General features: G+C 47.3%; 1 protein-coding gene across 1 annotated transcript in view; it reads right to left on the reverse strand.

Annotated features, from left to right (window-relative positions):
• RGS6 (regulator of G protein signaling 6) overlaps positions 1–13,929 on the reverse strand; it is a 537,436-nt gene that overhangs the window by 39,100 nt on the left and 484,407 nt on the right. The window contains 1 exon segment of the mRNA XM_065871495.1: positions 8,978–9,164. Coding sequence (XP_065727567.1) covers positions 8,978–9,164 — 187 coding nt within the window.

Consider the following 13,929-nt stretch of genomic DNA (forward strand, 5'->3'; position numbering starts at 1 on the left):
GGTTCTGTGGCCGAGACAAGGTCCTCAGCGTGTGGTTAGCAGAAGCGTCAGGGGCCTCCTTTCAATCTTTAATCTGAGTCATCCCAGGGGTAGATGCAACTGCCATTCACCATTCCGTTTCGGGAACTGTTCACCACCACATTGTCAGTGACAGCAACGGCCAAGTCTCCCAGGGTGACACAGGCTCTCACCTCACAGGTCATGTACCACTTGCCTTCCGCACCAGAAGGAAGGGCCGAACTGGCAAAGCTCTGAGGGCTGACCAGGCCCCTGGGAAGTCACAGGCAGCAAGTCTGTGTCACAGAAGGTCACCCAGAAGATGTATCAGTCTCACCTTTCAAGAGACTCTTGAATATCTTAAACCAAAGGTCTTCAGACCTTAGACACGGTAAGCTGAAGCCTAAAGAAAATGAACACTTTTCTCATCATGGGTCCTTCAGGAGGACAGAGGGTGGAACTGCCCAGTGGTAGGGAATTGATGGGGATCCTAAGTCAGTATCTGCTTAATAAACATAGAAAAGACTCACTTGAGTGAGTACAGACGCTCACTTGAATGAAAGACAGTAGCTTGTCCTCATGGATGCGGCTTTGGATGACCATTCTAGGATCCTGTGGATCTTTTTTTCCAGGTTTTTTCCTTCTTTTTTAAAATTGAAATATAGTTGATTTACAATGTTGTGTTAATTTATGCTGTATAGAAAAGTGATTTAGTTTATATATATATACATTTAAAAAAATATTCTAGGATCCTGTGGATCTTAAATGAGAAGCCCCCATCTGGATTTCTTTGTCTTTCTAAGTGGGGCGTGGCAGACACTGTTTCCATGGAATGCAACATTCAAGTCATAAGAGAGTGTAAGAGTGAATTATCTTTTGCCTTTACATCGCAAAGCATCTGTATAACCATGTTCAATTTAACTGGCCAAAGGGCACAGTATTTTGATGCTGTTCAATCCCTATTCTTAGATAAGAGTAGCTTCAAAGACAGCTTTGCATATTTCCTTTCACCTACCCAAATACCATGGGTATTAACTTAGACAAATGTTTCCTTCTCCTCTTCAAGGTCATGGGGCTTGGTGCAAGAAATCTCTGCTCTGAAGCATCCACAGAGAAATTTTGGAATTTAGTTCTCTGACGCCTTCTCTTCAAGAACTACTCGTCTCTGTGGTAATAAACAGAAACCGCTCACAAACAACTGATTTGTTCTTTTCAAAATGCATCCCTCCCTCTGCTGTTCATTTCCCTAAAATAAAACCACCCACAGGATAAAATGAGTAATTCCTGGAGTAAGCAGTGCCATAGCATTTTTTATTAAAGTATGTCTGGCATGGGAAGTCTACTAGGAAATGCCCTCCAAATGAGGATTAATATCAGGAAACTTGGTGTAGTCTTGTGATACTGGCACACGACGCCACCACCTCCACCACTGGGGCAAAGATTAACAGCCTTCACCAAGCTAGGAAGACATCTGCTTCTGAGTAATCTGGGGCAAATGTAAACGTGGGCTCCACTGGACTCTGGCTTTTGAACAAAGCAAATGTTAGAGGCCTTGCATTCCTTAATCAAGTTGCTTTTAAACATCAAAGTTTAGGTAAGAATAGAGACTTTTGACTAGAGGCTTCTTGTCTGCTCACTGTGGGTGTAACTCGATGGTGTATTTCTCAGCTCTTGTATCACCCTGACCTCATTTTGACCTCGAGGTTGCTCTTTGATCACTCCATGCATAGATGATGGCCAAGCGGAGGTTTGGTAACTTAGATTGGGGTCTGCTTAAGAGGAGAGCTTATGTATCTGTATATTCCCAGAGCCTAGAACATCTGGCCCTTAGTGGATATTCCAAGTTTTGCTGAATTGGCATGTTATAGAAATTGGATTTAACCAGTATTTATTGAGCACCTACTATATGTGCTCCTCAAGGTTGTGTGGCAAGATTTTTCAAAGTGGAAAACCAAGGGACAAATGGCCTTTTATTTATTTATTTTAAATGATAGGTACAGCTGAGAGTATTATCATTCTGGACTGAGTTGTCAAGGAAATTTTTTAATTTAAAACAGAACAGTGTGCAGAGCATTATTTTAATGTTGTAGGGATTTACAGAAGGTAAGGAAGGCCAGATGTCTGCTCCTAGCAAAGAACTTAAAATCCAGAGGCACTGGAGGCCAGACACTGCAGGTACAGGTCTGGATGGGGCATCTCAGCAGCTACTGCAGGTCAGGAAAGCAGGGTGGCTTGGACATGTAGGAAACCTACGTGGGAACCTGCAGGGACCAAAGTCAACAGGCTGGATTGGTCCATCAGATTCAACTGTCAATCCCTTTGATGGACAGATTTCCAATCCAATCCAATCTCAGTGAAGTGGTTTCCTAGGCCTGTTTTGTTTTATTTGTAAAGAATGATGTGCTTGGGCTTCCCTGGTGGTGCAGTGGTTGAGAGTCCTCCTGCCGATGCAGGGGACACGGGTTCATGCCCCGGTCCGGGAAGATCCCACATGCCGTGGAGCGGCTGGGCCCGTGAGCCATGGCCGCTGAGCCTGCGTGTCCAGAGTCTGCTCCGCAACGGGAGAGGCCTGTGTACCGCAAAAAAAAAAAAAAAAAAAAAAAAGAATGATGTGCTCTTGGATAAGCTGTGCCCAATGGCAAAAAGCCATCTGGGTCCCTAATATCCTTTGCAATTTCCCTCAGTGTAGAACTTCACAGCCCACAGGTCAAGGTCTCCCAACTCGAACGGGAGAATGAATGTTCATGAAACGGATGGATGGGGAGATGGATGAATGACTGAATGGATCCAGTGACACAGTCCTCGGAACATCCTAGGATACTCTGAGACTTTTAAAATTGAAGCCAGGCAGCCACTGCACCAGCCTGCTGACTCCGGTCTCCCTCCTGCAGCCTGTGGACGCTCTGGAAAGAGATGAATGCCCTGAGAGGAGGTCTCAGGCTCGCGATACTTCCTGTGGTTTCATTCTCTCCTCCAAAAACCACCAGCAGAGCTTGGACTCCATGCCCCGAGGTTCAGATCTCTCTCAGCTTCCGCTTGCTCTGCTCATCACCATTTCATTCCTCCTCTTTCAGCTCTAAGCCTTCAATGTTTTCCTACTGTCTTCAGACTGAGAAAGTTCAAATTCCTTAGGAAAACACTCAAGGCCCCCCAGATTTGGCTCCTACATACTTTTTATTTTTGAATTTCCCCCCCACTAAGAACCCCTTCTAAGAGCAGACCCTTCTTGGGAGAACTCATTTTAGATCTAGCTTGGAATTTTGAGATCTCAGGGAATACTAAAGCCATTAATTTTTGTGAGTTCACACATATAAGTATATAGCACTTTACTTATTCAAAGAATTTTCAGTAATATTAGCTCATCTGATTTCTAAAAAACCTTTAGACGGCTGTAGAGAAGACATCATCCCCATTTTACAGAGGAGAAAACTAGGGCACAAAAGGTCAAGATCCTTGCCTGAGACCACATAGCAAGTAGGTGGCAATGCAGCTCCTGCGGATGCCCCAAGATTGAGAACAGAGAATTCAATCCCTAGCATAAAGAACTGAGTCCTTAAAAAAAAAAAAATCATGGCTCATTTTTCTTTTTTTTCTCCCCTCACGAGGCTAAATCTGTGAAACTGGAACAACACAGCAAACAGCTGAGGGCTATGGTCACAGCCCACAGATCTTTATGGAAGATTTGGTCTTGGCCCAGATTTTTAAAAAAGCCAAATGGATCGGCAAAACACAAGTGCAAATGCTGGGCCCATGCTCACGGGGCATCTTGTGAGATATTTCCACAGGAAGCAAACGCAGGCAATTAACTTTGCTGTAACAATGCATGTGGTCAGATAAAAGACAAAACCGTCAGAGGGAGCCTGCACCCCACCCCCAGTCCCCATTTCAAATGAATGCATAAAGCTGGCTGAGTCTTCACTTTGGCTACTGATCCCTAGTAGCAGGACATATACTCAACATGTCTATTGGCATTTTGACCACTGTTGGTTGGCTTCTGAGAACCATATGACCGGCTGAGGAAGCCACCCCAGAGCTCCTGGTCCCAGTAGGGTGATGGAGGGGGGCATTCCAAAGGGCTTGGGTGCTACCATTCCCACTTCTCAGATGGGCAGACTGAGGAGAGCAAGCTTAAAGGACTTACAGTCTTACAATCCTAGACAAAGCATATGGCTGAAACAGGATCAGAGCCTGCTCCCCAGCTTGGGGACCTTCTCTAGGGACCTGGAGTTTCTCCAGGTCTCTGCATGACAACCAAGCCCTCAGCTCTAATAACCCAGGGGCAGTGTGATCTGAGCTGCAGACTTGACCAGCAAGTTGGGAGATCGGAGAGCAAGTCCTGGCTGGGTCTTAGCCTCCTCTCCTTACCTGGAAACTTCTAAGTCATACCCGTGCAGCGGGTGCAGGCAGCAGTGCTGGCCAGGAAGGGTAAGGCAGTGTGAAGATCATGGTACTGGCTGACTTCCCCTTGGTCTGTTGGCTCCGTAACACTCAACCTTGATGCAGAAACATTCGCGGAGATTGGTGGGCTGCTGTTACTGCACCAAGATGGTCTACTCTAACCTACTCTCCCATATAAATGAAAGATTAACCACTCCCAAGTCTCTCTATCTTCTATCTTTCTGATCTGTTGAAGTTTCAATGATTTTCATGACATAATGTTCAGCACAGTGGTCTCAAACTCTATTTCTTTATGTTATGTGAACTAAGAATGGTTTTTCTATTTTTAAGTGGCTGAAAAAAAATCAAAAGAAGAATAATATTCCATGAACAATGATAAGAAATTGAGCTTTCAGGGTCCATAAATAAAGTTTTTCAACACAACCAGGCCCACTTATTTATGTATTTTACACTGTTACGGTGTAGCTGTTTTTATATGGCAGAATTGAGTAGTAGTGATGTAGATCATATGACCCACAAACCTCAAAATTTAAACTATCTGGCCCTTTACAGAAGAAATGTAGCCTTTTAAATTAACTCTTAGTTTAGTGTAAAAGGCAGGCTACAGAGTCACCCTATTTGCATAAACACTCTTTACACATAAGTTGAGAGAAACAAAACACTAGAATAGGAGTTATCTCTGGGTACTAAGGTTATATGCAATTATTTGAATTCTTTCACCAAACTTCCTAAACATAAAAGTATAAGAAAAGAGTATTGATGACATTAAGGAAATAATATCATAAATATCTTATCTTACTGTGAGCCAGACACGGTTAGTTGTTGACATGCTTCATTTCACTTAATTCCCTTTCCACAGTATAGGTACCATTGTATCTGTGTTCAACAGATGAGGAAAAGAAGACTCAGGGAGTTTAAGTAACTTGCCCAAGGTCAGAGGGCTAGTGAGAAGCACTCTGTATACTTATGATGAAAACACACTTAAGAAACAAAAGGGGACAAGCTGAAAAGAAACTGGTTTAGGAAGAGTACTTTATTAGAATTCAGAGAATCCCAGTCCTAACAGACACTGAGGAGTTTAGAGATGCTTTGGGTATCCTCAGTAAGCTGATACAATATATTTGGAAGTATGTACCTGAAAAATGGCAGAGAGCTGTGCTAATGAAGGCTGTGTATCCAGAAACATGTCACAGTGCAATGTGCTGACTTCCCAAGTTTTCAATCAAATATTTCTTGACTTAGTAATAACATAAATGTCGGGAAGAGAGGACTGGTTGAGTAAACCATGGTACTTCCACACAATGGGATACTATGCAGCTATTAAAGAACCAGGCAATAACCACGTCGCTGCTGTTAGGTGGCACTGCGATTTTGAGACTGCTCTGTGGTGATGCAGGATAAAGCGAATAACGTGAAGTACTAATGCTATCATCTACGGCATCCTTGAGAACCAGGATTCTCAGCATAGAGAAGGGTGACACAGACATAAGAAAGAAGTTAAACAGAATCCCCTGTAGTTTTGAGTCTGAATGGAAAGTATCAGTATGTACTCGTGATGTATTTTTATCAGAAATAACAACTACCTATTTCCTAGCTCTGGCCACTGGAAAGGCCTAAAAATGATGACCAACCCAGGAACGATGAGTGCCTCTAAGTGCCCAAATTATGGTCTCTAAAAACCATTTCCCCCTAAGAGGAACCAGCGATTCTTAGAGAACTAGCTGATTCCAGGTCTGGGGACTGGCCTGGATCATCTTAGTTTCCTTGGTGTTTGAATGACATAAAAGACTAGTAGGGTCATGTCAGAAGGAGCCAACAGGGCAGAGATGGCACAATCCAAGCATTGATAAAAATAACAAACAAAATGGATAAAACACGTCAAATATGTTTAAAACCACAGGTTTACAAGGACACTAAAAGACAGACACACGAAAAAGCCCTCATTGGTCACCACTGGATGACGACAGTAAACCATTCATTATTTTTTAAATTGGCAAATAAAGGGAATGCATCCAACACATATTCCATCTTTCCTATGTGAACTGTATTACTAGATAATCAAATGGTAGGTGCATTTGATAATTTGTATTTCAGTTAATAAATGAAGAAAGAATGATAGAATTAGAACAGCATTTTGTAACCCCTAATTAACTAACGGATTTAAGCAATAAGCATCAATAGCTGCTAAAACCACAAAGAGAGACAACTAGACATCACGTGCCTTCTGACAAGACGGCACAGCACAGTCCAGGAAGTCATTTTGCCCGCAAAAATCAAACTTAAATCTGATTAAACACCTAAGTCAAATTACCAGTTTATAGGAAATGCAGATGGTAGAAGGACACGTTAAATAGTACCACAGCGTTGCAGTCAGAAAAATCCAGACAATGGAATCTCTCCAGCACAAAGGATCCAATTTCTTCATTAAGTAGATGGCAAGGGGTTGGGGGGGTGGGTGGGGAGGACGTAAAAGGAACCCGTAGATTACAAGGCGCTTAAAAGACAAGGTGATCTACTGCGATGTGTGGGCCTTGTTTGGATTCTGATTTTCAATAACGATTTTAAAAAGGCATTTATGGAACTACCATAAATTTGAACACTTGCATGACATTTGATGATATTAAGAGATAACTGCTAATTTGTTAAGGCATTGTGGTAATGTTAAGACCAAAGGGTCAGTTTCTCTTAGAGAGATACACACCTAACTATTTACAGTGAAATGATACAGTCTTGGATTTGCTTTAAAACAAACGGTGAAAAAATAGGTGGGGACACAGATAAAAATGAGATCAGTCTTGTATAGATGATTGCTTAGTCTGGATGAGGGTCCACAAAGGTTTGTTGCTCCATTCCTTCTACTTTTCCACATGTTTACAAGTTTCCATAATAAAACATGAAAATAAATCCTTCCTGATATCATGATCAGAGCAATAATACTGGGTGGGGAGCATCGTGGTTCTGACCAGTCTCCCTTTTCTCATGTTTCATGAATAATGGAGAGTTGAGCTTTGTGCTTCAGATTGTTCATCTGGGGAGCTTCTCCATCACCCATGGGGGTTCTCCATCACCCATGGAGCTTCTCTGTCACCCATGGAGCTTCTCCATCATCCATGGAGCTTCTCTATCACCCATGGAGATAATCTATGACCCATGGAGCTTCTCCATCATCCATGGAGCTTCTCTATCACCCATGGAGATTACCTACTACCCATGGAGCTTCTCCATCACCCATGGAGCTTCTCTATCACCCATGGAGATCTCTCCACCACCCACTGAGATTCTCTATCACCTGTGGAGATTCTCTACTACCCATGGAGACTCTCCATTACCCACGGAGTTTCGCCATCACTCTCCTCACCACGATATGTCGCTATGTGCTTGGGACACATACACACACGTACAAAAATCTATTGGAAAAGAAAAAAAGATTTCTCATGACTTAAATATTTTGCTTTGAAGGTGCAAAGGGTGCGAGGGACTTCATAAAGCAAAGTCACTGAACTCTACAGAACCAAATCTACCTGGCACAGGTGTCCAGTGGAGCTCACGACCAGGGGGAGAGAAATGATAGTCGTGGTGTTGAGGTTGGTAGGTATTTCCATTCTGAAGTTCTGAGCAAATCTGGATGATGAGACACTGGCTGTGTTCTCATGCCATTACCTGCATCGGTGACTGTTTCCTAAATTAGGTAATGTCTGTGGGAGGGCTAAATTCTCACCTGGGGACCTTACAAGTGAGAGAAATGAAGAGGGTCGAGGGGACCAGAGCAAAACCTTAAGCCCTGTCATGGAGTGTAGGATGGCGGAAGGAAATAAACGTTAGGACCCAGGAAGTGAGAAATGGGTCTGATGCTCATCTCTAGAAATGGCCCCTCCCAGCCTTCAAGTTAAGCTTGCTGCTTAGGAGGCTTCTGTTTCTTTCGTCAGCCTCGCCAGCAGCTGTGTGGGTAACGGTGCTTAGCAGGGGTGTGAGTTTCCCTCTCCCAACCACCAACCATGGGTCCCTTAAACCCTAGAGCTCACCCTGTTGAGGCACTTCATTTACTGGTGACACTGCCCGTTTCCTTGTCTGTCTCTCCCACTAGGCTTTAACTCCCTCAAGGGCAGGGGCTTTGGCCTGTTCCTCGTGGTATCTCATCACATGGCACAAAGCGCCCCAGTCACCACAGGGTTGGGAGTCACTGTGGAAGCAGCGCAGGGTGGTAGTTATGAGAGTGGGCTTGACCCCCGGCCCTGCCAGCTACTGTTCCCAGTTTGCCAATGTTGTGCTATGGTGTCCAGATTCTACTACGACTTATTACAGGACTTCAGGTTTTGTAAAACACTCTGAGGTTTTCCTGGAAAAGATACCACGTATAATGGTAAATTCCTATTTCTATTGAACAACGTAACTCATCTAGGAAAACAATCCTCCTGGAATTGTTTTGTGCACCTACCTGGAATGGTCTCCACTGATGGCCTTATAAATAACAAAACCTGAAATTGTAACTACATACAACGCCTTGGATGTGTGTTAAAGGGTGGGGTGGTGGAGTGGAAAAGTGAACATCTTGGGACAGAACTATTCGACTAGATAAGCAAACCTGGGCATCTTCGAATGTGTATCTCCCTCCATCTTTGACGTTTTGACTGGTTATCTCGTAGCTGTGAGAATCCAGATTGATTGCACTTGGGGCTCCGGGGGCCAGAAACTCTTGCCAGATTTCTTCCACCCTCTTGGCCACATCTTGTAGGGGTTGTTTCTTGAGATCTTGGACAGCCAACCAGAACCTGAAATGGAAGCACAAAGACAGTCTGTTCCATGGGCTTAGTCAATAGCTGCTCTGCTGGACATGGTCCCAGAACTGACCTCCCGTGGCATTCATTCTGCTGCATCCCCAAGCCTTCCCAGTGGCCACTTCACACATCACGAAGGCCGCAGGGCCTGCTGAGAATACAAAGGCGTTCCATTATTGCACTAAATGCATGTTAGAAGACCACTGCGCCCCTGATTACCAAAAAGAGATTTCTCTCCCTCTACATCAAGGTTTCTCAGCCTCGGCACTATTGCCATTTCGGGCTGGATAATTCTTTGTTGTGAGCACTGCCTCATTCATTGAAAGAGATTTAGCAGCAATCTTGGCTTCGACCCATAAGATGCCAGTGGCATCTCCTCCCCAGTTGTGACAACCAGAAAATTTCTGGACATTACCAAATGTCTTCTGGGAGATAAAGTCACCCCTGGCTGAGAACTGCCACTTGACATAGATGCCACGCCACAGACAATGTGAGTCCCTTTGCCATATCTGGTTGGGATGTGGCGGCATCCAAATGAAGGAGAGATCAAAGAAGCAGAGAGAATCTGGGCGTCATTAAGAATATTCGAGCTGGAAGGACCCAGTCATTCATATTATAGATGGAGAAACCGAGCCTGTTTGCAACATCAGTATCAGGCATGGTGCTTGGCATATAGTAGGTGCTCAATAAATGTCTGTTGGAATGCAGATGGGCTCATCTGGAACAAAGCTGAAGGGACATACGTGGGGAACCTCTCTACTAAAAGATTCTCCAGGGATCACTGGAGAGAAAAACCTCGTGCTCACATCCATATTTGCCTCTCACAAATCCCTCAGCAGCAGCATGGTGTTAGAGAGGTGGGCGCGAGCTGTGAGCTCTTTTCTGCTGAGAGCAACAGTAGCCAGGGCCAAAGCTTGGACAACAGCTCCCTAGGTCATGAGGATGGTTCCCAAGGCATCCCTGGAGAGGGCTTTCAGCAGGACTCAGGTCTGGGTGGCACATTTCATGCCCTGTGAACAACAGTCCAGTTTCCCCATCAATGAGCTGTGAGGACAGGCTCCTGGCTATGTGGTTCCCACAGCCACGGGTATCACACCTACTCAAGCCAACAAAAGGGCAGGGACAAGAGAAGCTGAACCACGACATGGAATCTGTCATCGAATTTCACCCACAGTAAGATGTACTTTTTTTTTTTAAAGGGTAAGCATATTTTTCTGTTGCTCTTCAGAGAAATGTCTGTGTAGTCAAGTGCATGGCCTAGAGGTGCCACCCAGTGGCCAACTCAGGTAATGCAGCTCCATTTACACAAGGACAGAAGACTGGAGAGAGTGTGTGTGTATCCGTGTGTGACACAAGCTCTGTGAGCTCCAACTCTCCCCCTGATTTGCCATTAGTGATTCTAACGATCTCCCTGAAGAAAACCCTCATGGTTCCCTCGCTGGTCCTGAAGAGCGAGAGGCGGGGAAGGACACAATCACTTCACTCAACCAGAAGATAAGGAAGTTCTCATCCCCGCTGTGCTGCTGTCTTGGAACTGCTGTATCTTTCTGGGCATGTCTCTCCTCATGGCACAGTGGGTACAAAGCAGGTGGAGGGGTACGTGAGACAGGTCTGGTCTGAGCACTTCCTATCTGGTGTAACTCTGAAATGCTTTCAGGCCCTGTGGGTGGGAGCCGTGGAGGGAGCCGCAGGGTGGCCACAGGTTCAATCCTGGGCCACTCTGATCCCTCAGAGCTCACGTCTTCCTCGGGTGGCCTGGGTGGAAGGTGCCTGGGGTTCCTGCCACTGCCATCTGTCATCACCTGCCCTTCAACACCAGCCCTCTGTCTTTCTGCCCCAGGTCTTTGGTGCTCACGTCCTCTGGCTATGCAGGGAGAGGGAAACTAGTGGCTCTTTAACTGGAGTCTGGTGGGCAGAGGGTAGAGTTTGAAGGGGGCTGTTAACTGTCCAATTGTTCAGATGGGTCTTTGAAACTCAGCTGGGAGTGGGTCTCCTCCATCCCCCTGGACGTTCCCTAGGTTCCTCGGGTCTCTCTGTCCCCCCACTAGGTCTGCCATGAAATGAAGGAGGTGGCCAAGTATTTAAAGGTGAAAATGGTCATCTGGCGATGACAGTACCTGTAAGGTTTTCTTCTCCTGATGGGCAGGTAAAATTTAGGAAACCAGTCCTAAACAAAGGAACTGGTGTTGGTTTTTCAGAGGACTGGAAGGAGGGCTAACGGGCAGCTCGGTGAGTCCTCTGCAGCCGCAGGGAGCCACCTTGGGCTGAGGTCCGGGCTGGGAGCAACTTCTCCGGGCCAGTGTCCTTCCCAAGACCACCAGACCTGGCAATTTCTCACACAAATGATGACACCTGGGCGATTTCCTGCCCCCCTCAGTCACTGTCATGTGGGTGTCCCCTTCTGTCCCTTGTTCCAGTCTGCTCTGAGGAGCAGCTCTGGGGAGGCCCTGAGGCCCCGGCAGCTTCTGAGCGCTGCAGGCTCCCCGTGGCCCCTGAGGCCTCAGCGTCCCTTTGGCAGAACGAGTTGGGAGCCACATTAATGCACATCACTCAGCTGGGTATACAGAAGGTCTGGAGCGGATGGAAATGGAAATTTCGGAATCAAATTTAATAAACTTTTACATAAAAAATTAAAAGGTTCCCTTTACCAGATAAAACCAAGAATAAAAAAAGCATAAAAAGAAACAACAGGCATGCTGGAGGACAAGAAAGAACAGGAAGGGGAGGGGCGGGGATGACATTCCCCAGATAGCAGCTTCCTCTCCCTGCGCGCACGGGGACCCGCTCAGCCCTCTGTCTGCCTTGGAGATGACCTGTCTCATCCCTCTCGGGTGACAGCAAAAATGCTATCACAGGGGCTTGCCTGGTGGCGCAGTGGTTGGGAGTCTGCCTGCCGATGCAGGGGACACAGGTTCGTGCCCCGGTCCGGGAGGATCCCACGTGCTGTGGAGGGGCTGGACCCGTGAGCCATGGCTGCTGAGCCTGCGCGTCCGGAGCCTGTGCTCCGCAACGGGAGAGGCCACGACAGTGAGAGGCCCGCATACCGCAAAAAAAAAAAAAAAAAAAAAAATGGTATCATAACAGCATCCTGACATCCCATATGTGTTTACCATCACTGGCTTCGAGGAACCTTTGTGTCAATTAGAAATTCAGAACAGGCTTGGTTTGTATTTGTCATCTCTGAGCCCACGGGCCTGAGCTGGGGGCTCTGATCCCCGGATGCCCGGTCCCCCACCCCTTGAAAGAGGCCCTGAAGCTCCCCTCCCCCATCTACTGAGGATGGGAGGCCCACTGAGGCCTGCGCGGCTTCTACTCTTATCAAAAGCCTGCAGGTACCGCTGCTCCTCCAGGACACCAGCAGGGAGGAGGGTGCCAGTGGCGGCGGATTAGTGGCTACCCTGCACTAAGCCTCCGTGGCTTCTTGCGGCAGAAGGGCTGTCATGACTGGTAGGCCACGAGGACACGTGGGTATCAGGGAGACCACCTGTCCTGCTTTGCGGGAGTCGGCAAGGTGGGGAAGCCAGCCCTATGCCAGCATGTGATCCGTGCCATTGGCTTAGGAATGCAGGTGGCAACTGGCCTTCGCGGGGAGGCAGCCTGGGCTCAGACACCCCCGGCGCCAAGCAGCAGGGGATGGGACTTGAGGGCGGTCAGGGGCTGCCTCAGGGGGCCTCCTATCTCCTGCAGGGCTGGGGTGCTGACAGGGAATGGGGTTTCCTCGCCAAGGCTGGCTGCAACAAGGGGAACCACGCAGCAGCTGGACACTCTCCATCCTATCAGGAGGTCTGGGCAGCCCTTAGTTCCTCGTTTAGCTATCTTCTCATCAACTAAGATTTTCATGGATTAGAAAAATTCAGCTTTTAGTTCGTTCCCAGGGAAAAGCCAACTCCATGCAGAAGGAAGGGTTTCTGTGCCCTCTGCTGGTCAACAGAGACGCGGGCACAACGGACGCCACTTGACTTAGTCTCTGGTTGGGCTGGAACCCCACCACCAGCAGCACCATGGAAGCCGAGTGATATTCGCCAGGCAGTGGCTGAAATGCCACAGATCGTCCCAGTGTTGTGTGAGCACCTCTGTTCCCATTAACCACGTGTTTGCTTCGTGGGGAACACTGCCAGGCCTGGCGAACCTTCCGAGGTCTTCCTATGACTCGGGGCAACTGTGGGAGATGGCAGCGCTCCAGGCCAACCTGGCGATTCTCCTGCGCTCTCTTTAATTGCTTCTCCCTTCAGCTGACACTGCGTGGAACAGGGATAATCAATCTGCAGGTTCGAAGAACAACCACATTCTCAGGAGAGTACAGCTCGTAAAAAATGTACGGGGGATGGATGCTCTTTGCTGCAGGTTTTGATTTTTAACTCGTGCCCCGCTGAGCGGCCGTGGGTGTCAAGCCAGGTAGGACAGAGATTTGTGCAGGGGAGATGGAGGGGGGCAAAGGTGGCAAGGGGCTCCTGTCACCATTCTAGGAAAACACACAGAGAAAAGAGAGGGACCGGGTCACTCTCTGGGACTCCCTGCTTCAGCACTGGGAGGCCCCACCTCGGAGGCATTCTAGAGGCCCTGAGCAAACAGCTGTCTCCAGGGGGGCCCACCGAACGGAGCCCCCGGCTCGGCCCAGGGTGCTGCAGAGAGCATACAATCACATGCTGTCTGCAGCAAAACGCGCTGGTCGTGCCCCCTCAAGTGCCTGGAGATGCCGCCCCGCCCTCATCTCACAGGCTCACCCCAAAGAAAGATGATGAGAGGGACTTCACTACAC

Source organism: Phocoena phocoena, chromosome 2, assembly GCF_963924675.1.
Source record: "Phocoena phocoena chromosome 2, mPhoPho1.1, whole genome shotgun sequence".
In the NCBI taxonomy this organism is placed as follows: domain Eukaryota; kingdom Metazoa; phylum Chordata; class Mammalia; order Artiodactyla; family Phocoenidae; genus Phocoena; species Phocoena phocoena.